Raw genomic sequence first — 24,755 nt, 5'->3', positions numbered from 1 at the left:
TGTTGCCGGTCCCATGTTGTGGAACGTAGTTCCAGCAGAGATTGAGCTGGTATCCTCACTGTTAACTTCAGGCCTCTCTTGAAGACTTTTTTTTATGCCAACAGGCCTATTCAGTTATTTCAAATTTCTGAGGATTGGCAGGTCATTTTAATGATGATGGGTGCCAGGTACATGCTTCGGACCCAATTCCCCCACCCTGGGTAATTGATCCAGAACCCAATTTCCCCCCTTGCCAAGGCTGTGCAAACCAACACCAACCCTGCAAGATAGAAGATAGGCTGCCACCACCCCTTCAACTGGTTCTCACTCTGAGTTAGGGGAAACCCAGAGCCCAGACATAGGTAAACAAAGGATTCCTAAAGACAAGAGCCAAACAGGCACTCCTTGTCCAGAAGCCTCTGGTAAAGCCAAAACACACTCTTGGTAGTTTGTGGTCAGTGGTCAAGGTGCTGGATTCAGAACCAAATTGTTCTCACTCAGTGAACACACAAAGGTAAATAAGAAGTAGCTTTATTAATAAAATATAAGTGCCCAATTAATAGCAGCAAAACAATTCCTCAAAACCCACATCCAACCAGGGATTTAGGTAAGACATACAAGAGAGTTCAGACACAACCAAAACTAACAAAACTAACTGACCTACTTACTTGAAGAGGTAGTTGTTGTAAATCTCATCTCTCCTCAGAGAGGCATAAGTAGGGTAGTGAAGGCAGTGGAACCCCACTCAGGTAACCACCCATCTAGATGGAACCCAGGGGAACAAAGACTATGGGTCTCACCCCCTATACTTGAAAAAAACCCTAGCAATGGTTCACAATAATTCAGCCAATCGGGGCTTTCTAATGAAGTAATTTTCCTGAAGCTTCTTCACTTTTCGCGCCTTAGCAGGGCCCCCTCTCTTCCTGATCTCAACTCTTCTCAGGCCTGCTTGACCTTGAGTACCAGGCTCTCACCAGATAACAGAGATAACCAGGTGCAGCTTCACCAGCTCTTAATTAATGGCAGCTGAGAAACGAAACTTAAGTTTTCCACTCACACAGAGCTCTGAGCCATGTTACAATGAACCATTTTGAACAATGTTACAACTTCATGACACACTCCCCCTTCAAGAAGATGACGTCAGAACTTCAACAGTTCTGCTTCATCGCTGGCTTCCAAAAAATAGGAAAAGAACAGATTAGCACACGTGACCAACATTATCTTAAAAAACATTACAGTTTCTGCTATCAAGCAGTTTTATCTTTTAATATTTAATACTATGCTCTGTATTGGTGGTCGGATGACTGTAAATAAAGATTGTTGTTGTTGTATTGTTTTTATATTTTATGTTTTACAGTAGGGCCCCACTTATACGGCAGGTTAGGGACCAGACCCCCGCTGAAAAGTGAAAACTGCCGAAAAGCGGAACATCGATCAGCTGTAGTGCGGGGAGCTCCAGCTGACAGCGCTTGGCCCCTGAAGTTCCACATGCAACAGCTGATTGGTGTTCTGCTTTTCCGTGCATCGCACTGTCCCCCCCGCTTGCTCACTCACTTGCCCTCATTATGGTGGGGGAGTAGTGCTCCCCTTCCGTGGCAGGCTTCCTGCTGCAGATCGCAGGGAGGGAGCTGCCCGCCCACCCACACCTGCTCGCTTGCCCTCCACTGCCTCCCTCGCTCATCCCCCCTTGCCTGCTCACCCTCCCACTGCCTGTTCGCTTGCGTGCTCTCCGCCTCCTCCCTCGCTCATCCCCCCTTGCCCACTCACTCTCCCCCCTGCCTGTTTGCGTGCTCGCTCACCCTCTGCCACCTCCCTCGCTCATCCCCCTTGCCTGCTCACCCTCCACCCTGCCTGTTTGCATGCTCGGTCGCCCTCCGCCACCTCCCTCGCTCATCCTCCCTTGCCCGCTTGCCCTCCCCCTGCCTGTTTGCACACTTGCTCACCCTCCGCCACTTCCTTTGCTTGTCCCCCCTTGCCCGCTCGCTCTCCCCCTGCCTGTTCACTCGCATGCTCACTTGCCCTCCGCCGCCTTCCTCGACAATAAAATGGTGCCGGACGCCCTTCTCTCCGACTCAGCTGCTGAGCGCATCGTCAGAGCTTGGAAACGTTTCTTTTTTGAACTACAACTCCCATCAGCCCAACTGTAGTTTAAAAAAGGAACATTTCCAAGCTCTGATGATGCGCTCAGGGCATCGGGCGCCATCAATTTGTGCACTCAGTGTCTCTCTTTTCCAAGCTCTTCACGTCATATTGCAAAATCGCCAAATAGCTGCAAGAATGGAACAAGTGGCGAATATATGGAACATGGATACAATTCAAAACCGCTGCATTGGTGAAACGCTAAGAAGCAAAGCACTGGAAAGCGAGGCACTACTGTATTAAATTTGTTTATTTTTGTGCGCTGCCTTGATATTCTATATAAGTTAGAGAAATAAATAAATATCTTTGGTTACTATATCCTTGCAGAGCATGTGTGAATGTGTTGTATAATCAAGAGCTCTTGACTGGATGAAATCAATAAATCCTTATTTTATTTATTTATTTATTATTTGATTTCTATCCCGCCCTTCCTCCCAGTAGGAGCCCAGGGTGGCAAACCCTTATTGCAAACTGGTACCCTTGTTTTGGTCTCCAAGCGTTCCTCCTCTTGATCACAGGTTGCATTCATGACAATTATACTTAAGGAAGCTTGTAGTGAGACAGGAGGAACTGGGGGGGAAGAGACTCTTGCAATGACACAATGTGATGATCCCTGTAATTATGTCATTAGACTGAACTAAATATTGTTACACAGGCAACATTGGAAGATGAAAAATCTTCCTGTTTTATTACTGATTAATAATTTAAAATGGATATTTAATAATACAGTCTTATTACCTATAGCAAGTACTATTGTTTTTTTTTGGTTGGGTACGAAAGCTACAAGCTGGTATGTTTTGTTCTTAAAAAAATACAAATAATAATGTAGATGTGTGAGGGCAGATGGTCTAGTGATGTTTATAGGTGTTTTTGTTGTATTACTAATGGAGAAATCTGTGAATATGTATAGATGTATGTAAATGAAAGTTGTTGTTTGTTTTGTTCTTTTTCCTTGAAATCTTCTGATAGTGTTCTACATAGGTTACCAGAGTGAGCACTATTTGTTATCCTTACTCCCACTTTGTGTTAATGTTAGTAAAGTAAAAATAAAGCACAATTAATATCCAGAATTAGAAACTATTAAGCTCTGTTCAGTAGATTTCACACTTGCTGCATAGTGTGGCTAATGCATTACTAAAACCTATCTAGCATGCATGTCTGTTCAGATTATTATCTATTATTATTTAGAGCTGCATTCAATTCTTAAAAACAATGGACATCCATATCTAACTATAACAAAATGCAATAAATACATCAGATCATGTTTTAAATCTCTCTACATAGCTGTAAGTCAGACCATACCTGGAATGTTGCCTTCCATTTTCTAAAACTCTACGTGTATTGTTTGCTTTATCTTATCAGATGAGTAAGCCACTTTTAATAGCCATGTATCCATTTAAAATCTGGACTGGTCATATCTGCTTGTATTGCCAGAGTAGTCTGACTAGAATACCAGTGTAACGTAATGGTTTCTTTCTTTTTTAGATGAGCAGGAGTCAGTGCAAAAGAGGACTTTTACAAAATGGATCAACGCTCATTTGGCCAAGGTACTTCATTATTTTAATTTTTCCCCTACAATAAAACTTAATTCTGAAATAGCAATCATAACAATTGAAGCAGGAAATTCTGCTCAGCAGGATATTCTGCTCACAAGAAGTGACTATTTATCTTTACCTAGCAAAAACAAATCCAAATCCCAAATTCATCACGCTAGAGCAGCCTTTCCCAACCAGTGTTCCTCCAGATGTTGTTGGACCACAATTCCCATCTTTCGTGACCATTGGCAATGCTGGCTGAGGCTGATGGGAGTTGTGGTCCAACAACATCTGGAGGCACACTGGTTGGGAAAGGCTGCACTAGAGAGAGAGTTTAGATCTGGCAAAAATGACTGCATCTCTTCACTTGATTCATTTCACTTCACTCTCAACTTGATTCTGCCGAGCTCCACTGGAAGGTGCCCTCTGCTGTCATGGAGGTCTCCACTACACCCGCTAAAAGAATGGACAGGTGGAAGCTACCTATGGTCATATCTCTGCTGGTGGTAGCCAGTAGAAATTCCAAAAATGGAATGCTTCTGGAATGGGGAGGGGGCAGAGGAGAGGTGGAGCTGGGTCAAACAAGGTTCTGCTAGTCCAGCTACTGGCAATGGGTTCAAAGGAGTGAAACTGCTCCCACATCTTCTGCCCTGACTGGGATGAGTTGCAGGACTTCAGATGCAGTTTTAGTTCTGCCACTCTGTTGAGCCTTGCGGCTCCCAGAGGGTTAGGATTGCTTCCTTAGTTGGATCCAATTTATTCATGGTTTTGAGGGATGGAAAGAAGATAATATTTTCCATAACTGCAATGATTACAGACCAAAAATTCTTCTGTGTGGAAATTTGTATGGCAATAGAGGTTGCTAAGTATTATCAGTAAGAACTTCTGTTTCCTGTAATAAATTAAAAGGACAGGAAATAAAAAGGGAAATTGAAGAATTGGATGTGCTTGTTCTTCAAAGGACTTTTTATTTTAATTTTCTAAAAATAAAGTACCTCCCTTTGTGTTTCATACTGACAACCTTGAAAAGTCCACCTTGTAATGTTTTGACTACATTTCTCAAATAATATGTGAGATGTACTTTTAAATGCATTCTCTAAGATTGATTTGTGTGAACTTTGCATCAAAGATTTGAGATCAAAATGACAGCATGGTAAAGTGAAATGAAAATGCTGCTATACTACTTTACTACAATTGCTTTTGAAAAGAGTTACTCAAGAATTTAAGAGTTAATTTTCCATCCTGAATTTTCAAATATGAGTTGATGCTATTAAGAAAAAATAATCAATGTTGTGCCTTGTTAGAAGTCAGCAAAAAATTATGACCTTTTTTTCCTGGTAGTGTTGTTATTGGTATTGAGATGGGAAAATCCTATTTCAGACATTAAAGAAATATGTTAAGTCTGGCTTCATGTTTTAAAAAATGTCATTATGCCTTTTCAGAGGATTCTCCCCCAAAACATTAGGAACAGGCTATTGGCTTGTGTACTCTCTATCACTTGCTTTCCTCACCTAACATGGAAAAAATGGATGAAATTGGTGGTCCTCTGTTCATCTGAATATTTTTATTTTTTTTGGTCTTATAGGATAGAATTCACATTCTAGAAGTTATGTCACAACTCTAGATGGATGCTATGTTCCGAAACTTGCGATTTATTTATTAATTTGTTTGTTCTTTTATCATTGGAGTTAGGGGGAAAGAATGGGAAAAGAATCAGCAGGAACACATGAGCTTGAGGCTTACTCCTGATGTCTCCCCAGGAAAAAATCTCAAGGTGAATTATCATATAAACAGGCCCAGTTGTCCCCCCCACACACACACCATAGCAAACAGAGACTGCTAAGACTGCAGTCTTGGTTAAACTAAGTTACTAAGGTAAATTAAGCATACAGTTAAACTATGGAATTCGCTCTTACAAGAGGTAGTGATGGCCACAAACTTTGATGGCTAAAAACACTGATGATACCCTGCGCTACTTCTCTGTAACAACTAAATCAGGAGATGGCGTTCAAGCCCTGGACCAGTGCCTGGACTTGGTAGTGGGCTGGATGAAGGCAAATAAACTTGACTCTGAATCCTAGCATGACAGAGGTGCTATGGGTTGGTGGTTCCTAAGTCCAGATAAGTGGTAAACTGTCTGATTTGGATGGAGTTGTACTCCCTCTGAAAAAGCAGGTTCATCATCTGGAGGTGCTCTTGGATCCATCTTTGTCACTAGAGGCCCAGGTGAACGCAGTGGCTAGGAGTGCCTTTTACCAGCTTTATCTGGTAAGACAACTGCGGCCAGTTCTGGACCAGGATAGCCTGACCACTGTTGTCTATGCACTGGTAACTCCAGGCTGGATTACTGTAATGTGTTCTATGTGGGGCTACCCTTGAAATTGGTCTGGAAGCTGCAGCTGATGCAAAATGTGTTGGTGCAACTGCTCATTGTGGCAGGATATCGCCAACATGTTACTCCACTGTTGAAAGAATTGTGCTGGCTGCCCATTAGCTGCCAGGCCAAGTTCAAGGAGCTGGTTTTGGTGTACAGCTTGGGACCAGGATGCTTGAAAGACCTTCTTACCCCTAATATACCCAGTTGATCACTATGCTCTGCAGGCGAGGGCCTCCTGTAGATAACATCTTATCAGAGGTCTTTCCTCACAAAATAGGAAGTGGATCTTTAGTATTGTGGCACCTGCCCTTTGGAATGCCTTCCCCTTAAATATTAGACAGGCACCATTTCTGTTATCTTTTTGGTGCCTACTGAATATCTTCCTCTTTCAACAAGCCTTTTAAGTAGAGACCTTATCTCAGTCTGCATCTGTTTTGGAATTGCTTTTTGAGATGTTTTAAAATATTTTTTAAAGATGTTTTTGAGATGTTTTAAGATGTTTTGTCCTTTGCAGTCCTAGGCTCCTTTTGGGAGGAAGGACAGGATAGAAATTTAATTAATTAATAGAAGATTAGATAAATTCATGGAGGATAAGGCACTCAATGGTTACTAGCCATTATGGTTATGTTCGACCTCTACTGTCAGAGGTAGTAAACCTCTGAATACCAGTTTGCTGGGAATCATAAGTGGAGATGGTGCTGATGCGCTCAGATCCTGTTTGCTGGCTTCCCATAGGCATCTGGTTGCCCACTCTGACAACAGGATGCTGGACTAGATGAGCCATTGGCCTAATCCATCAGGGTTCTTCTGATGCTATTATGAGGTGCCCAAGATTCTTTCTGTCACTTGTTTCTTTTTTTTTAAGGCTCATTATCACAAGGGAAGTTGTATTTTCAGTGGGCTAGGCCAGAATCTGTTGAGTACATGGGTCCCAGGGAGAGCAGAGTACTTTAAAGAACTCTTCCTGCTTTGGTGGGAGAGGGAGAGCAGTGTGTTCTCCCTGTTCCTTCAAGAATGCCCATGGGAACATATTATGTTGTGATGTAGGTAGCGAGGCTCTCGGGGCATTCTTGCCCAGGCCCCAAGGAAATGCAACCTCACCTTATGGTTGCAACACTTTTTGTTTAGGTTAAAGAAGAGGGGGAAGGTAGGCAGGCTAATTATGGCCAAACCCTTCTACCCTGAAAATTTCAGGGAAACATGTTCTATGCAAACTAAATAAGACCCATTGAGATAATTAGGACTTATTTCCACATAAATATGCTCAGAATCAGCTGTAAAGCTATAATCATATGCATGCTTACTTTGAAAGAAACGCTACTACATTCAGTGATACTTTTAAGTAAAATGCATAGGTTAAGGCTAGAGATCTCAGAAATAAGGGAGGCCCAATATAGAGGATCGAAACTATTGGAAGAACTGAAAGAAGGGTTCTGATTTCTAGGTGTAGATATCATCCTGTGAATAGTGCAAGGTAGTAAAAAACTGTGGACTACAAATGTTTGCAGATCTATTTTAAGGCTATTTATTTTGAAAATGACCTCTGAGGTCAAAGGTAGATTTGATCATAGATTTCATTTAAGATTTGTTCTTAAAATTCTTGAACTGAAATCAAAAGGAGAATTAAAATTGGTTAGGTTTTCTGGATCTTGCCCATTGCTTGAGTGTTCACGTGACACTGTGTCATTGAGCATCTTTATTACACAGAATTACCACTGCCAAAGCCACTACAACCCATGTGTTTAACTAGTAATCACTTCTGAATTTAAGCGACTAAGCAGTGTGGAAAAAAGCCAATTTGCTGACCATTTAAAAATGTTTCCACGTAATTCATATGCCTCCTATTGCGTTCATAAAATTATTTGTGATGATGGCTTCTTATTAGCAGATATGCATGCTCATGTACCCTCCTAAATATTATATCTGCTGAAATAAAAACCCCAAACCATATGTGCTGTGATTGTAGAAAGATTAGTTGTGATCTAATTTCAAGATCCTTTTCTATACCATTGCAATTTTAGCTTTAGAAGGAAAGAATCTTGCAACTCAGTGAAAGCATCAATATTCATTAAAGAACATATATCAGAATACAATTTTCAATAACATGGAAGTGACGTGGGAGCCTATAAAATGTCATTTTGCTCTTCTATGAATGTGCAGATTAGAATTTAGCAGCTGGTTTATGCACTTCAGAAATGTTTCAACAGAGTTCTTGTCTCAAAAAAAATAAAGATTTTAAAATGTGTATTTTGGAGCAGAAAATATGTTTAAAGATGTTATTTCACCTGCTTCCATTTTTCAACACCCCTCACACAAATAGCAGAAAACACTTGAACGTTGAAGCCAGCCCTAGAAATACCTATGTTGTTGGCCAATCACACATGTTCTAATGCTACTCTGGCAGCATTGGAAATAGTCAGTGAAAACACACTGCTCCGGTAACATAAGAAATATGTATGTAAGTTGTTTAATTCAGCTTTGTTTGCTGGAAATACATACATACAATAAAAACAAAATTATTAAATGGCCTTTTATTAGTTAAAACAATTTTCATCTTACAAATGGAGTATTTAATGAATGTGGAAACTAGAAAGAAGCAAATTTATGTTGCCTTTTCCTTACTGGACAAGCTGTTCAAAATATTCTATAATAAGATTACTAGGCTATCAAGCTGTTTTGATTTTAATACAACAATGCTAGTACACAACAGAAGGCTAGAGTTAGCAATGTTCACTGATTAATCACAGCATAAAAACAAATATGAACTTAGTATATTTTATATATATATTCAACTGTTTATACTGTTTATACAGAACAAATAAAAACTAATTTAAACTGGTTAATTTGCCACTAAAGCCTAGAGAGCCTAGTTTTATGAAATTTGTACTTGCGTTTACAAGTACCGGTATCAAGGATGTATGTATTACAATGTGTAACTCAACTGTGGAAGATAAATAGAGCTCTTATGCTAGAACTCTGATACAGTAAACCATGGGTCTAATTAGACTTGCCATGCCTTCCCATGTGACCCACCAAGCCATTTCTGCCAAGCCATGCCCACCTGCCCTACACCTGATGTCAGTTAGAGAATGCATGAAATGGAAATGGACTGCCTTCAAGTCGATCCTGACTTATGGCTACCCTATGAATAGGGTTTTCATGGTAAGCGGTATTCAGAGGGGGTTTACCATTGCCTCCCTCTGAGGCTAGTCCTCCCCAGCTGACTAGGGCCTGCTCAGCTTGCCACAGCTGCATAAGCCAGCCTTTTCCTTGTCCGCAACTGCCAGCTGGGGGGCAACTGGGCTCCTTGGGACTATGCAGCTTGCCCACAGCTGCACAGGTGGCAGGGCACGTAACCCCTGAGCCACTCACTGTGGGGGTGATCTTTAGCTGGCCTTTGACACCCAGGAGACACTAGTGGGGATTTGAACTCACAGACTGGACTCCCAGCCAGGCTCTCCTCCCCACTGTGCTGATTTATAGAATTTATTCTGATGTCATTCCCTGAGCTGAATCAAATTCTGGTGTAAGTTAAAAGTAGTTGGCATTTTTGAAAATGGGAGAGAATAAGATGTTGTAGGTTTTGGTGAGTGTACAATAATGGTTTAACATTCATAAATATCTCTATAAAGACTAAGAGAACAAAGCAGACAGCAAATATGGTAAAAATCTCTTTTCTATTTATGAGCTAGAAAATCAATATTTCCACTCTAAGCACAATTGCTGTTGTACCTTATCTTACTTATATGAAGCTTATCCAGTTTACCCAACTTAAGAGTTGGAAAAATATGCCATAACCAAAGGAAAGTCTTATGCTATATAAAAACATATTCCTCTGTGTTCTGCTCTCATAACCTAGAAACATAGATAACATATCTTCTTAAAAGACTTTTACAAATATAAGAATGAGACAATCCCTTCTTTTAATGAAAGGCTATACAAGTCTTCAGGTTATTTTGCTTCATCAAGCAGAATAACCATTTCCAGGCTCCTAGCTATAAACAGAGCAAGCTTGCTAGAAATAGTATGGATAGATAGAGTCCTGATAGCAAATCCATAGTCATCATTTTCAAGACAAGAAAATGGGGAGAAATCCAACATTCAACACAGCTTCAGTTGGGATGTATCCAGCCTCTGTTTGGTTGTCAAAGAAAAGGAAAGAAGTATACAGTCTCTGAATGGATATTTTCCTTATCATAGAATAATAGAGTTGGAAGGGGCCTATAAGGCCATCAAGTCCAACCCCCTGCTCAATGCAGGAATCCAAATCAAAGCATTCCTGACAGATGGCTGTCCAGCTGCCTCTTGAAGGCCTCCACTGTTGGAGAGCCCACTACCTCTCTAGGTGGTTGGATCCATTGTTGTATGGCTCTAACAGTTAGGAAGTTTTTCCTGATGTTCAGTCGAAATCTGGCTTCCTGCAATTTGAGCCCATTATTCCGTGTCCTGCACTCTGGGATGATCCAGAAGAGATCCTGGCCCTTCTCTGTGTGGCAACCTTTCATGTAATTGAAGAGTGCTATCATATCTCCCCCCAGTCTTCTCTTCTCCAGGCTAAACATGTCTAGTTCTTTCAGTCTCTCCTCATAGGGCTTTGTTTCCAGTCCCCTGATCATCCTTGTTGTCCTCCTCTGAGCGGTTCCAGTTTGTTTGCATCCTTCTTGAAGTGCGGAGATCAGAACTGGATGCAGTACTCAAGATGAGGCCTAAGCAGTGCTGAATAGAGGGGAACTAATACTTCACACAATTTGGAAACTATATTTCTGTTAATGCAGCATAAAATAGCATTTACCTTTTTTGCAGCTACATCACACTGTTGGCTCATATTCGGCTTGTGATCAACAACAATTCCAAGATCCTTCTTGCATGTAGTATTGCTGAGCCAAGTATCCCCCATCTTATAACTGTGCATTTGGTTTCTTTTTCCTAGGTGTAGAACTTTGCATTTTGTTTCTGTTAGAATTTTGTTTCTGTCTTGCATGGTATTTGTGCCGCCCAATTTTGTATCATCTGCAAATTTGACAAGCATGCTCTGTACCTTCTCATCCAAGTCGTTAATAAAAAGGTTGAAGAGCACTGGGCCCAGGACCGAGCCCTGTGGTACCCCACTCATTACTTTCACCCAGTTTGAGAAGGAACCATTGATAAGCACTCTTTGAGTACGATTCTGGAGCCAACTGTGGATCCACCTGATAGTTGTTCCATCCAGCTCACATTTAGGTAGCTTGCTAATCAGAATATCATGGGACATTTTGTCAAAAGCTTTGCTGAAGTCGAAATATATTATGTCCACAGCATTCCCACAGTCTACAAGGAAGGTTACCCGATCAAAAAATGAGATAAGATTAGTTTGGCAGGATTTGTTCTTCATAAATCCATGTTGGCTTTTAGTAATCACTGCATTGTTTTCAAGGTGCTTACAGACTGACTGCTTTATAATCTGCTCCAGAGTTTTTCCAGGGATTGATGTTAGGCTGACTGGTCTGTAGTTTCCCGGTTCCTCCTTTTTGCCCTTTTTGAAGATAGGGAGAACATTAGCTCTCCTCCAGTCATCTGGCACTTCACCAGTCCTCCACAATTTGCAAAGATAATAGACAGCGGTTCTGAGAGTTCTTCAGCCAGTTCCTTCAATACTCTAGGATGCAGTTTATCGGGCCCTGCCGATTTGAACTTGTTCAAAGTGACTAGGTATTCCTTGACTGTTTGTCTGTCAATCTCAACCTCCAATCCTGACCCTTCCACTTCATGTTTTCCAGGAAGGTTATAGACCCTTTTTTGGGAGAAGACTGAGCCAAAGTAGGATTTGAACACTTCTGCCTTTTCTTTGTTATCTGTTATCATTTCACTATCTTCATTGAGTAGTTGTGCCACCATTTCTTTTCTCAGTCTTTTACTATGGATGTATCTGAAGAAAGCTTTTTTGTTGCTTTTGGCATCTCTCGCTAACCTCACTTCATTCTCACCTTTAGTCTTCCTGATGCCATCCCTGCAATTCCGTGATACCTGCCTGTACTCTTCCTTTGTGGCCTGGCCTTCTTTCCACTTCCTGTATGTGTGCTTTTTTGTTTTCAGGTCATCTCTAAGCTTTTTGTGAAGCCACATTGGCTTCTTCTGTTGTTTCCCCCCTTTTTTCTTGTTGGAATTGCTTGCCATTGCGCTTTTAGAATTTCCTTTTTTAGAAACTCCCACCCATCTTGGACTCTTTTTCTCATTAGCGTCGCTTGCCATGGAATAGTACTTACAATTGTTCTGGGATTATTAAAATTAGCTTTCCTGAAGTCCAGGGTGCATGTATGGCTACTCTCAGCTTTTGCTTCTGTTAAAATCAAGAATTCAAAGATGGTGTGGTCACTTTCCTCCAGAGTTCCCATAACTGCCACTTCATCCACCAAATCATCACTATTGGTTAGAATCAAGTCCAGGATAGCTGATCCTCTGGTTGCTTCCTCCACTTTTAGTAGGAGAAAGTTATCTCCAACACAAGTCAGAAATTTGTTGGAGGGGCCATGTTTGGCAGAATTTGTCTCCCAACAGATATCAGGATAATTGAAGCCCCCCATTACTACTACATCATGCCTCCTCGAAACATTGGCAATTTGCTTTTCAAAAGTTACATTCTTGTCTTCTCCTTTATTGGGTGGTCGGTAGTAGACTCCAAGCACCACATTATTTTTATTACTTGCCCCATTTATTTTAATCCAGATAGTCTCGGTGGAGCTACCAAGCTCATCTTCCTGAATTTCTGTGCAGGGATATATATTTTTAACATATCCTCTGACTTCCACTATGTTTTTTATTTCTGTATTTATAAGCCACACTTTTCTTAAAAGTACATTGAGGAAGCTTACAACATACAAAGACATGATAAAATTAAAAACGAAGAAAAAAATTATTAAAGACGATTAATAAAGCATCAACAAATACTGCATTGGTTGAACAAAATAATAAAATTCATGTTAAAAGGCCTGTCTAAAAAGTTCAAGAGACACCTGAAAGAAAGAAGGGATGGTTCCTGCCAAACCTGTATTGGTAGGGAGTTCCACATCGTGGGGCCTGCCACATTAAAGGCTTGGTCCCTGGTGGAGGCGAACTGAACCTCAGGGGAATGAGGAACCACTAAGAGTGCCCCATCAGAAGATCTTAGTGATAGAGTTGGAACAAAGGGAGTCAGGCAGTCCTTAAGGTACTGAAGGATAGTGTTGATAGCCCTTTTGACGGTTCTGTCTGGACAAAAACTGGCAAGTATTTTCCTATGACATATACATTATTTATATGGTATTAGTAATTTTATTATTATGTTTATATTTCACTAGCAATAGTAACAGTGTAAAGTCTTGTTATTACCTCATTCATTTGCCCAAGTAAGGGAGGGTTCATCAGGTACCCTGGTGTTCTGGCAAATGACTGTATTGCTGCTAGTCTGAAAAAAAAAGTCGCAGTGCTAGGCTCCTATTCATTCCTGCTCCATTACAGCACTGAATATCATCCTAATCCTTTTTTAAAAAATCAACCAAACTTTAAGGAGATGATTCACCTTTGGCAGGGAAACAATGTGTAACTCCATTTCTGTATCTCAGTTCTTTCCACTTTTTCTTCCACCAGCGCAATCCTCCCATGGTAGTCAGTGATCTGTTTGAAGACATCAAAGATGGGATAGTATTAATAGCCCTTTTGGAAGTTCTCTCTGGACAAAAACTGGCAAGTATTTTCCTGTGACATGTATATTATTTATATGGTATTATTAGTTTGTATTATTATTAATAATATTTTATGCTAATGTAGACCCACTGTTGTCTGTTAGAGGACATCGAGATATTAGGATATGACCATTTTTGAGGCATAGAAATGCTAAGATTTTTTCTGCTACTCAATAAGTAACGCATGCTGCTTTTGTACTGTTATAAAATGAATATTTGTTTTCTGGGTTGCTGAAGCACCATGCAGTCTTCATCTAAGTAATAATATCCAGTAAAAGTACTACAGATCAAGCATAAAACTTCCGAATTAAAAAGCAAAAGAAAAGGTTAAAGTTATCAGTTTAACATTAGTAAGCATTTTGGAGCATCAAAGGTCCATTTGCACACATGGAGCTGCACTCTTCATTGAAGTGACTGGGGTAACCCATTCAAGCAGGAGCTTCATGTGGTCCTCTCTGAATTACTGTCCTCCTAGCACAGCCTCGTGTAAAGGAATCTTCCATTTCTAATTAATATCTGAACAGATAGCCCTGGCAGGAATAGGTTCAGTCAGTGGGTGGTTTCAGAAAGAGCAGGTCCAGTGGATAGCAAGTAATATTTAGTTGTCAAAAGTCCATTTCAGGGACAAGTTCCAGGCAAGGATTCCCTAAGAATAACAAGCAGAACTAGAGAAGCTTGATCAAAAGTAGGTTTCTTGAACAGATAGCACCATTGCTCAGAGAACAGAAATCTTTTCCAGCATCTCCGACAACCTGAGCTCTACAACCTACAGCCAATTAGGGCAGGGGCAAGCTAGGACAGGTATTCAGAGTGCATAATTAAAAGCATTTGTGTGGATCTGCAGTAGCAATTTGTGAGGAGCAGTTTGCATCAAAATAAAGAGCCTTTGAGATCTACCCTTATGTGTATACCACTGACAACTCTGTCATACAGTGCCCTGGGTTGGGATGCAGGGAAGCAATTGAGTGTGTCTGAGAGACAGCGGTATGTGACAATGTCCCATGCCAATTCCTTAGGCAACACCCGGCATCTGTATGAAACTTGTGAACATTCAGTCTATATAAAATATGAGATATTATTTCAGTCTTCAATATAATTTTATCATAAAGTTAGTCATAGCCTGCAAACTATTTACTGGTGTGATGTGCAATGAGTGAAACTTGCTTCTAAGCATCTTATTGAAGTATATGAATTTCACATATCATTTGTTTCCTACTTGGTTAAATTACACTTTTGATCATGTTCTCTGCTTTTGTGATAAGAAAATGCTCCCTCTTGTGGTAGAATCTTAAACATAATATCTTGGAGTGTCTTTTATCATATTCAACAACAGAAGCAGATTATTTGGATTAGTTGCTGTGTAGACCTAAAGTCTATGAGACATTAAAGAGGCAAAGATTGGGTTTGTTCTAGAACGATCTCTTCTAAGCTTCAGCTGCCAAGGTTAACTTATTAGGAACAGATATTTAGAACAAACCAGAATAAAATGAATTTGTGTTCTATCATATTTGGTGCCTGGCTGAATTTTTGGTTGTCTGGGAATAATGATTTCTGCATACCTTACGGTAATTGGATTATAGTTGATTTGCATACATTACTGGAAGAAATAACCCAATGCTGAATCAGAAAAAAATGTCTGCAAGAGGCTAATGTTGTTTTGTTGCATATTGGCTTTTTGGGGGGCTGGGGGAATCAGCATATTTGCTTAGAAACAAGTATGATAGAATTCACTGAGTTTCCTTTTAAGGGGATTGTGTTTAGCTGGATTAGATCCAGCTGGTACTTAATTTACCTTGTTGTTTGTACTTATTAAAGCCTTGTGAACAAGGTCGAAAACTGAAGAGAATTCATGGAGTAGCCAACATTGGCACAGCTCTTAAGTTCTTGGAAGGACGGCGGGTAAGTCCAACAGACCGATAGATATTTGCATCAGCTATTGCAATATGTGTATAGGCATATAAAAACACAAACTAAACAGATAAAGTTGCCAAATTTAATAAAAGTATACAAATTAAAGCTTGGAGCACATGATTGGGGCCCTGATTTTAATAGTAGCACCCAGAATTTATTTGGCCATTGCTATTACCAGCTTATGTTGGTCTACAAGGGAAATATCATATAGCAGATGAGACACAGTAATAATAATAATGGGGTGATTTATACAGATCTCTGCAAAAAGCAATACATGAGCTCATGTTTTAGTGTTGCCATCTCCACATGGGCATGTACAATTTTGGAATGGAGTTCTCTTAAAATGACCCTCAAGTACTGCTGAAGACAGCACCATCAGTCATAATAGTAATATTGATACACCTGTTTTCCCCCAGTTTTTGGAAAAAAAGATTTTTCCAACTTTTTCCGATCCTTCACAACTCTAATATGAACAATTGCTTTCTCTTTTGTGGTACTGCAACAAATATGTCATCACTATAGCAGAATGCAGCATAATAGTAAACATTGTACCAGTTTTTAAGGCTATAGCATTGCTTTTCTGATCCTCCCATGAAGACATTTGTCCAGAAATCACCCCAAATAGGGTGGTTTCTTTTTGAGGGGCTTAACAGTTCTTTGTACATCCTTTAACATACATTTATGTATGTATGTACATATTTATTTATTTATATCCCGCCCTTCCTCCTAGTAGCATGCCCAGGGCATGTAGATTTGCAGACTTTGGTACAGGGATGGCTCCTCTCTATGAGCAAGACAGTAGTGCCACCCACACACCAACCTCCTTCCACCATGTATTTCCAAATATTTGCCCATTGATTTGTTGTATGCCTAAGTTCAGTTACCACTGCATGCAACCAGAGAAAGCAAAGTCAAATAGAAAGTGACCAAAGAGAAGCAACAAAATGAAAGCAGGTAAAAGTACAAACATTTAAAGGAATATGATAAGCAAAGTGAAGCCAACACAAAGAATACAGGAGAAAGACAGCCACATTTACAGACAAGGAAAATGAGACAAGCTGCTGAGTAAATACTGCTGGCTTTAGAAGAGGTAAAGAAGGTCCTCAAAGAGGTCATTATAGTAATTAGCCTAGAACAGACAAGAGTGTAAGCATTTTAGCAGAACTGCTAAAATTCTGCATCTGCATCTGAAAACAAATAAACAAAGAATAAAAATGCAGATTCCTTGTATTTAAAGTAAGAGAAAAAAATACCATCAAGGATTTTTAAAGAAACAAAGGAACTGAGGAAGAAGCCAGGGGGTAAAAAATATCTTCTGATGGGGCACTTTTGGTGGTTCCCCATGCCTCTGAGGTTCAGTTGGTCTCCACCAGGAACCAAGCCTTTAGTGTGGCAGACCCTGTCCTGTGGAATTACATCCCAACAGAGGTTGGGCAGGAACCATCCCTCCTTTCTTTCAGGCATCTCATTGAAAGCTTAATTCTTTAGACGACCCTTTTAACATGATTCTCCCCCCCCCATGTGGTATTTATTGATGCTTTTCTTATTGTTTTTCATTATGTTTTAGTGGTTTTTACTTTTATCATTTTGTATGTTGTAAACCACCTTGATGCATTTTTGTGAAAAGTGTGGCTAATCAATCAATCAATCAATCAGTTAATCAGGAGCTTGAAAATTGAATACAAAGATTGTAGAAAATAGTGGGTTTATAGTTCTACTTTGGCAGATGATTTTGATGGTTGGGTGGTATCTATTTTTTTTTATAATGTAGATTAGTTTTCTTCTTGCATCATGTGTAAGGTTCCCAGGGTATGGTTTGAAGGCACATGAGGCCACTATCTTGCTTAAACTAAACAGGTCTGGGTCTGATCAGTGCTTTGATGTGTGGCCTCCTGGGAACCATGCGTACATTGCCTTAGTCTCCACGAGAGAAGAAAGGTGGGCTGTAAATGTAAAAAACCCAAAACATAACAGAAGGATGTAGAGTTCTTTATGGCATTTACTGATTTCTGTATTTGGCAACATGTATCTTTTTATATAATCACATCTTTTTGGGTTGTATCCAGCTAAGTCCTACTCAGAATAGACCCATTGAAATTAAAGGATCCAAGTTAGCCATGTCCATTAATTTTAATGGGTATACTCTAAGAAGGACTAATATTGAATATAATCCTTAATCCTACTCATTATTCAGAAAAAGCATTTAAAATTTATATTGTTTGTTTTTCATGCTAGTCCGTGTACAGAGGATCACCGGTTGGTACAAAGATTTTATCAAACATTGAATCATATAATAGGTGTCAATGAAATGTGTAGTGCAATTCTAAACATGTTTACTCAAAGGTAAAGGTCCAGCTGTGATCAAGTGGATTTACTCCCTAGAAAATGAGTTTAGGATTGCAGCCTAAATTGTACAGATTTTCCATTTTAGTAATACTTAGTAATATTACTAAATACTTTATGTAGGAAGAAAAATAGCATTTTTAAAAAGGAAATTTAGGGAGAAGGCAGATGTATGTATTTAAAAGTGGGTGGTGCTAGTGTCATAGTGAGTCCTTCACAGAACATACAAGCAAAATGAATACTGTCTCAGGTTCTGCTTAGGAGCTTCCCATAGGCATCTCATTGGCCACTGCAAGAACAGGATTCTTGGTTAGATGGAATATTGGGCTGTTCTAGCAGGTTGCTAAACTGTCAGTCTTGTTCCTCACTTGTCCACTTGCTCACTTGTTCTTATCGTTACATTGTCCCCTCATCCTGTTTGATCAAAGTTCCCTGTTGCATATTAACTTCTCTAATTTTTATCACCAAGTGAATGTGAGGGAGGCAACAAAAGGGGAGGAGCAGAGGATAGAGTAGTACGCTTGCCAGTTCAGTTGTAAAGGCATGTTTACAGTACATTAACTGCACAGCAAGCTCTCTTCTTCCTCAGTTTGTTACATCCATGTACATTGAGTGCATCTAGGAAAATTTAATTTAAAAGTGCATGCATATTTTATACTTTTATCTCACTTTAGTTTCTGTGATAATTATAGGTGTTCTCCATTATAAAAATATTATATACTACAAATATTAAGCCTCACAAGTTTATTCCAAAAAACCTTCTTTGCTGTAAAGATCACCCTATTGTGGCTATCTGTTGTAAGTAATAACAATGTGCCTTTATTTTCCCTGAAACAGATTAAACTTGTCAATATTAATTCAACTGATATTGCTGATGGTAGACCTTCTATTGTGCTTGGGTTGGTGTGGACTATAATTCTGTATTTTCAGGTATAGTTTTTAAAATTATTTTTTTGTATAAGATAACCCTGCAACAGTTATATCAATAATTCCAAAACTGTTTGCTAAGGCGCACTGATATACTGTGACAGAACTCTTAGTGTATCATGAGAAGTAAATTAGTTTCTACCAACTTAGGGTGGTGGTAGAGTGGAGACATTTAGATCAGAAAACAGCATGGGGGGGATTTAACTCCTTCTTCCAACTGTTCAAATCAAATGGAGTGTTCTTTTTAAGTAAAAAAATAACATTGTTGGGAAATCTAAAGTGTAGTTTAGCCCTTAGACAATGAATTTTAGTTACTGTCATGTTAACCTGCCTCTACCAGAGACTTTTAATTAAGGATACTATAAGAACAATGAAGTGGGAGTAAAATCTGGAAAAGGATCCATCCATCAGGGTTTTTCCACTATTTTGAAGAGTTGGATCAGAGGAAAGAATTATAGCAATTGCTATAATGTGGCTTCCTCTTCTCCCTTTCCATTGGTCATTGTTGGTCAAATTGTATAAAATTAAAAATAATCTGATTATGGTTGTCCCATATGAGTTCCAAACTTAAACTAGCATCCCTAATTTGCTTATGGCTGTATAACAATATGGAATAGATATAATTCCTATCAAGGGCTTTCAAGGGCTATATATGAAAGCCAAGCAACCTGGGCTCCTGCCCTAAGCACAATTAATTGAAATAAAGTTTTATAACAGTTGGAATCACTTGCAAGTTAATGGTCACAACTTAGCAGAGCAGATCTGCATGCTTTATAGAGTTGGAAAAGGGAAAGGTACAGTGCATTCTCTAATTTTTGCCTCTGTTAGACCTTACAGGAAGTGCAAAGCACAAGACTATTTTTCAGGATTTAGACCGCAATCTAAACCCCAACCAGGCAGCAGTAAACCGTAACAATTTTTGTAAACTGTTTTGAGCGTTTCTACAATCAAGTGGTATATAAATTTTGTTAAATAAATAGCTCAGCAGTGGGGCCACCATCATATCCACAGCCCTGCTGCTCACACTGGCCAGGATGGAGGGCAAATTGCTGCATCAGCCAGGAGCTAGTGCAGTGGGTTGGGCCTGATGCTGTAAAGTGACCATGGTGGGGGCACTCAGTTAAGTGATCCAGTGGATACAGGGCTGGCTCCCCCCTTCTCCTCCAGAACTACCTGTTTCAGGGCTTTCCACAGGTTGCTGCTGGCAGGGGCTTTTCATGGGCTGTCTGCCTATCAATTTATTTAGCCACACAAAACTTGTCTCTATTTGGAGATTGTGTCTTAGCACAGACACTTTCAACCTTTGTCGGCTTGAATAACTCAGGGCTGAAAAAACTGAAAAGCAGTCTGAATATGTTTGCTACTGCCTGTAAGCCCCTTGTTTTGTGTGACATCTAAGAAAATGTTCCAGGCAATGCTGCCTGCTCCCATAAGTGCCTCAGAAATGTTTATGGCTACCCAAAATGTCATGCCACTATCATGTGAAAGCGCATTTGTGAGTTAAGTAGCACTGTGTGTGTGGGATGTATATGCAGTATCTACAATTTGCATGATGCACATAAAACAGCATCTGTACTGGAGCACAGCATGGCCAATCTTCCTACATTCTTTGAGGCAGAATACAGAGTTTAGGCATGAGTTCATTTGGTCTTGCCCAAAAGGTTTTGATGCACCCTTTTTTTCCATGAGAGTCACTGACCAGTTCTGTACTATCTGAGCTGCTGAAGGAAATGGGCTTTCACTAAAATAATTATTTCCATTACACTTAACCAACTTTATTCCATAAACAGATTGAGGAACTTACAAGCAACCTCCCTCAGCTGCAGTCATTCTCCAATAGTACCTCATCAGTGGACAGTGTCGTCAGTTCTGAGACTGCTAGTCCACCATCCAAAAGGAAAGTGGTTACCAAAGTCCAAGGGAATGCAAAAAAGGCTTTGCTAAAATGGGTGCAGTACACAGCAGCAAAGTAAGTAATCTGTGGACTGATATTAGCTGAATAATGTAATATTTTATGAGATTAGCAAATTAAGAAAGTTGATGCCAGGGAGGTCAACAAACCAAGAAAGGGCTTCTGTCAGAAGGCTGAAAGAGGCAATACATTGTCAAAACACTTTACATTCTTTTCCCAGGTTGAAATCATGAGCAGAACAATTCAATTAGATCTAATTTTGGACCTTGTTTCACTAACTGAATTTTCCTTCACTTTGCCAAAATATCCTTAGAATTTGGCCAGTGATTGAATATAATGTTAACTTTGTAAAACTCAAAGTGTTTTATGACAGCAGGTATAATTTCAGGTATAATATACATATTGTTTCTGTTGCTTCATTTAAGATTTTAGGAAGAAATGAATGTACAAAAGATACAGAGGCGTAAATAAAATCAAGTGAATAAAATCAGTTCACCGTTTTATGTTCCTTGCTGGCCCTTTTCCAGGCCTATGACTTTGACATACTATATTAGGTGCTGGGTTTACTTATTTTTAACTGCAGGCAGAAGAATATGGGATACATAGGGCACCAGAAGAAGACAGCAAGACAGGAAACCTGGAGGAAAATCAGGAACTAGAACAGTGTCTAGTAATAGCTTTCAGCTGTTTGAGATTCTTCACAACATTTATCAGTAATTCACTAATAGGCAAAAAACCTTGCAGGTTAAGAATATACCTATAGCCAACAGATATTTCTATCAAACTTTAAAAAGCAGGGAAATTGGGCAGCTATAGCGAATGCACCATGGGAGCAGGAGACCTGACCTCCTTTCTGAGGAGGTACTGCCCTACAAATTTGTCAAAATGCAAAGACAATTTGGGTTGGTCTTTCACTGTCCAATCCACTTGCTGTGTAGCTTGGAAGAATTTGGTAACATGTGCCTCTGAACATATGGTGTGGTGTGACTGTGGCCCCCTGATTAGCCAAGCCAAGCAGCTATGAGTCTGGCTTTTAGAACACAGACAGTTGGTTCTTACTAAGCATGCCCAACATTATCATTCAGTTCAATGCTAAGTTTCTTAAATTAATTAAAATTCAACCAGGCATTTTTAAAACTTTTAAACTGCAGAAGATGAAGGTCAGAGTATGGGGCAAGGTCAGTAATAGGATTACAGGTACTCTGTGAACATGGCTGATTTTTAATTAATTTCAGCAAATTATGAGAACTCTGTCAGAAAATAGTCCTAAAGGGGTCTGTTTCTCTCTCTCTCTCTTTTTACACTTTGAACTCTGGATTCTCTCTGACTGTTTTGTGTATCACCATGAAAATTTAGAGGTTTGTTAAGCAAGCATTTCTGAGTTCAGGACTATAAGTCTTGTAAAGTTTTGTTTTGAAATGAGCTTATAGGAAGCATCAGAATGGCATGAGGGTATGTGGAATGTGAAAAATCCATGCTGACAATAGTATACAGCCACTCTTGTGGCTGTATAGTATATGAGATCAGAACTCACTATGTTCCAATTTATGGCTTCTTTGGATAGGTGATAGACATGAATGACCTAAAGTTCAGCTGTCTGGGGTGATAGCAGTGCTGGTGTACTATCCATCTAGTTAGTTTGGACAGTTGCTGTGTAATTACCAGTATGGATTGGTCAAGAGGAGATGATTGAATAATTGTCTGGCTTTTAGATAGCTTCACTAGTGCAGAGTGTTGCTTTATGTTGCTTGTAACTTCTATGCCATCTTCTGAGTATATGGTCAGGATACTATAAGGCCTTGGCAAATTCGATAACTGGGCAATAAATCATAAAATGAAATTGAATATGAGCCAGCAATTTAATGTCATTAAAAAGAGGACAAAAACTGTTCTGGGATGCATAGAAAGAAGCATAGTATATATAACACAGACACAAATTCTTCAGTTTTTCAGGGACAACTACAATGCATGCTTTTATTCCCTTCCTGTCTATTTCTCCCCCTTATAAATGATCCTCTCCTGCTTTACTGCTGTGGCCTTCCAACCAATTCTATACATGTTAACAATTCCAGAGGCAGAATTAACAAGCCTGCTGGGCTCCATCACACAGTCTGTCTCTAGATACGTATTCAACCACACATAAATCAGAGTTTGCATGAATAAGAGTTGGAAAAATGATAGGGGTGTTTACATAAAAATGTACATCCAGGAACAGCAGTTATCGTTAATTCAACTAAAAAGTAAGTTCTGTTCCAGAAGCATTGTAAAAATTGTAACCCTAACCCAGGTTGATTATATAAGTGAAGATAAAGGCTCAGTGTTAAGAGTCAGAACAGGTTGTTACAAAGTTGTTTATTATCGTTGTAAAGGCAAGCTGGAATTGAAGTCAAGGATTTTGGACGAAGCTGGAGGAGTGGTGTTGCCTTTCATTCAGTTATTCATGCTATCCGTCCAGAACTAGTGGACTTAGAGAGGGTGAAAACAAGATCTAACAAGGAAAATCTGGAAGAGGCATTTACGATTGCAGAGTCAGAATTAGGAATCCCAAGACTCCTTGATCCTGAAGGTAGTATAACATTGAATTTAACCAGTTTTGAACTATAAACCTAGCCTCATATTAGCTTCATGTTTTTGTGAGTTTTTAAAAAACGTTTATATTATTTTGGAATATTCTAATTTTGCATGAAGGGCGGTGTTTGTCCCAACGTTTTGTAGAGTTCAGTTCTGTATTAACGTACTCAGTTAATTTACTTTCTTTCTCATTTTTTTCAGATGTGGATGTGGATAAGCCAGATGAAAAATCAGTGATGACCTATGTAGCGCAATTCCTGAAACACTATCCAGATCCCCATAATGCAGCCAGTGATGCACAGGAGACAGATGTATGTTCTTAATTATATACTATACATACTATAGACACTGATGTGCACAATATTTTACATAAACACTAATGAGTTGTTCCCTCTGTTTCTAAAAACTCTGGAGGGTTTTAAATTTGCTAAGAATAATTTGAGTTAATGCGCTGCACTATGTGTTGAGAGAAGATCGTTTAAATACAATTTAGAAATATTGTGGATAAATGCCTGCAATGGAAATAGTAGGATAGTGGACTTGACTTGTAGTCTAATCTCAAGGGACAGCAGAAGCAGTTTGTTAAGGACATGAGCTTTTGGACTTGCTTTTATGGAGATAAGTGCAAGAACTGTTTCCAGAAGTGTTCTCTCTTTTTTTTATCACTCCAATGATTTATCAACTATTAATCTGTATGCAGCACAATCCTATAGAGATTTACTCAGAAGTTAGTGCAGTATAGCTCAATGGGACTTACTCTTCAGTAAGTGTGTATAGGATTGCAATAGAAGGAAAGATAAGTACAGAATGCATAATTGGAATGTATTGGAAATTGTTGACATGGTGATACAAGATAATCTGTCCTTCCTAATTGGATTGCTGACTCTAGAAAACCTTTCTTCTCTGTACATTTCTTCTCTGTTGGACTGGCTTAACAGTAGTATTTTTTATCAGCAAACAATCTTTAATTTGGCTTTTAATCCTGATCATGCAATCTTTTATTTGGCAAGGGCTATCTGTGCCACTGCTGAGACAATCTGTTCAACCATTGTGGTGATGGATCCCACACCAGGGGCAATCTGCTACTTGCTACTCATGTCCTGGGAAGAGATGGGCTTCTGCAGCAGCTGAGCAGGGTCCCTTTTCTAGGGCTGCTGCTGGGGCCAAGCGACTGAGTGGTGGAGGGCCTTGGTAAGATCTGACCACAAAGCGTTGCCCAAAGTCTGGTGGCATTTGTGAACTGGGAGGAATGGGAATTATAACACTGGTTAACCGTTCTTTTAATTGGTGGAGGCATATGTCTTATTATTTTGAGGGGTCCTATGAGCCAAAATTTTCACAGGAGGGGCAGCACAAGATTCCTA

At 39.6% G+C, this 24,755-nt stretch overlaps 1 protein-coding gene across 1 annotated transcript in view; it reads left to right on the top strand.

The window, feature by feature from the left end:
• The window catches only part of SYNE1 (spectrin repeat containing nuclear envelope protein 1), a 598,390-nt gene that overhangs the window by 68,937 nt on the left and 504,698 nt on the right, over nucleotides 1–24,755 (top strand). Inside the window, exons 3-9 of the mRNA XM_061624165.1 lie at nucleotides 3,604–3,665; nucleotides 13,633–13,728; nucleotides 15,543–15,626; nucleotides 18,819–18,911; nucleotides 20,699–20,877; nucleotides 23,190–23,386; nucleotides 23,593–23,702. Of these exons, the coding sequence (XP_061480149.1) occupies nucleotides 3,604–3,665; nucleotides 13,633–13,728; nucleotides 15,543–15,626; nucleotides 18,819–18,911; nucleotides 20,699–20,877; nucleotides 23,190–23,386; nucleotides 23,593–23,702 (821 nt within the window). The remainder of the gene's footprint in view (nucleotides 1–3,603; nucleotides 3,666–13,632; nucleotides 13,729–15,542; nucleotides 15,627–18,818; nucleotides 18,912–20,698; nucleotides 20,878–23,189; nucleotides 23,387–23,592; nucleotides 23,703–24,755) is intronic.

The sequence above is a fragment of the Rhineura floridana genome, chromosome 4 (genome assembly GCF_030035675.1).
Source record: "Rhineura floridana isolate rRhiFlo1 chromosome 4, rRhiFlo1.hap2, whole genome shotgun sequence".
Classification (NCBI taxonomy): Eukaryota; Metazoa; Chordata; class Lepidosauria; order Squamata; family Rhineuridae; genus Rhineura; species Rhineura floridana.
Note: the sequence above shows the minus strand (reverse complement) of the source record. Positions and strands in the feature narration are given on the sequence as shown.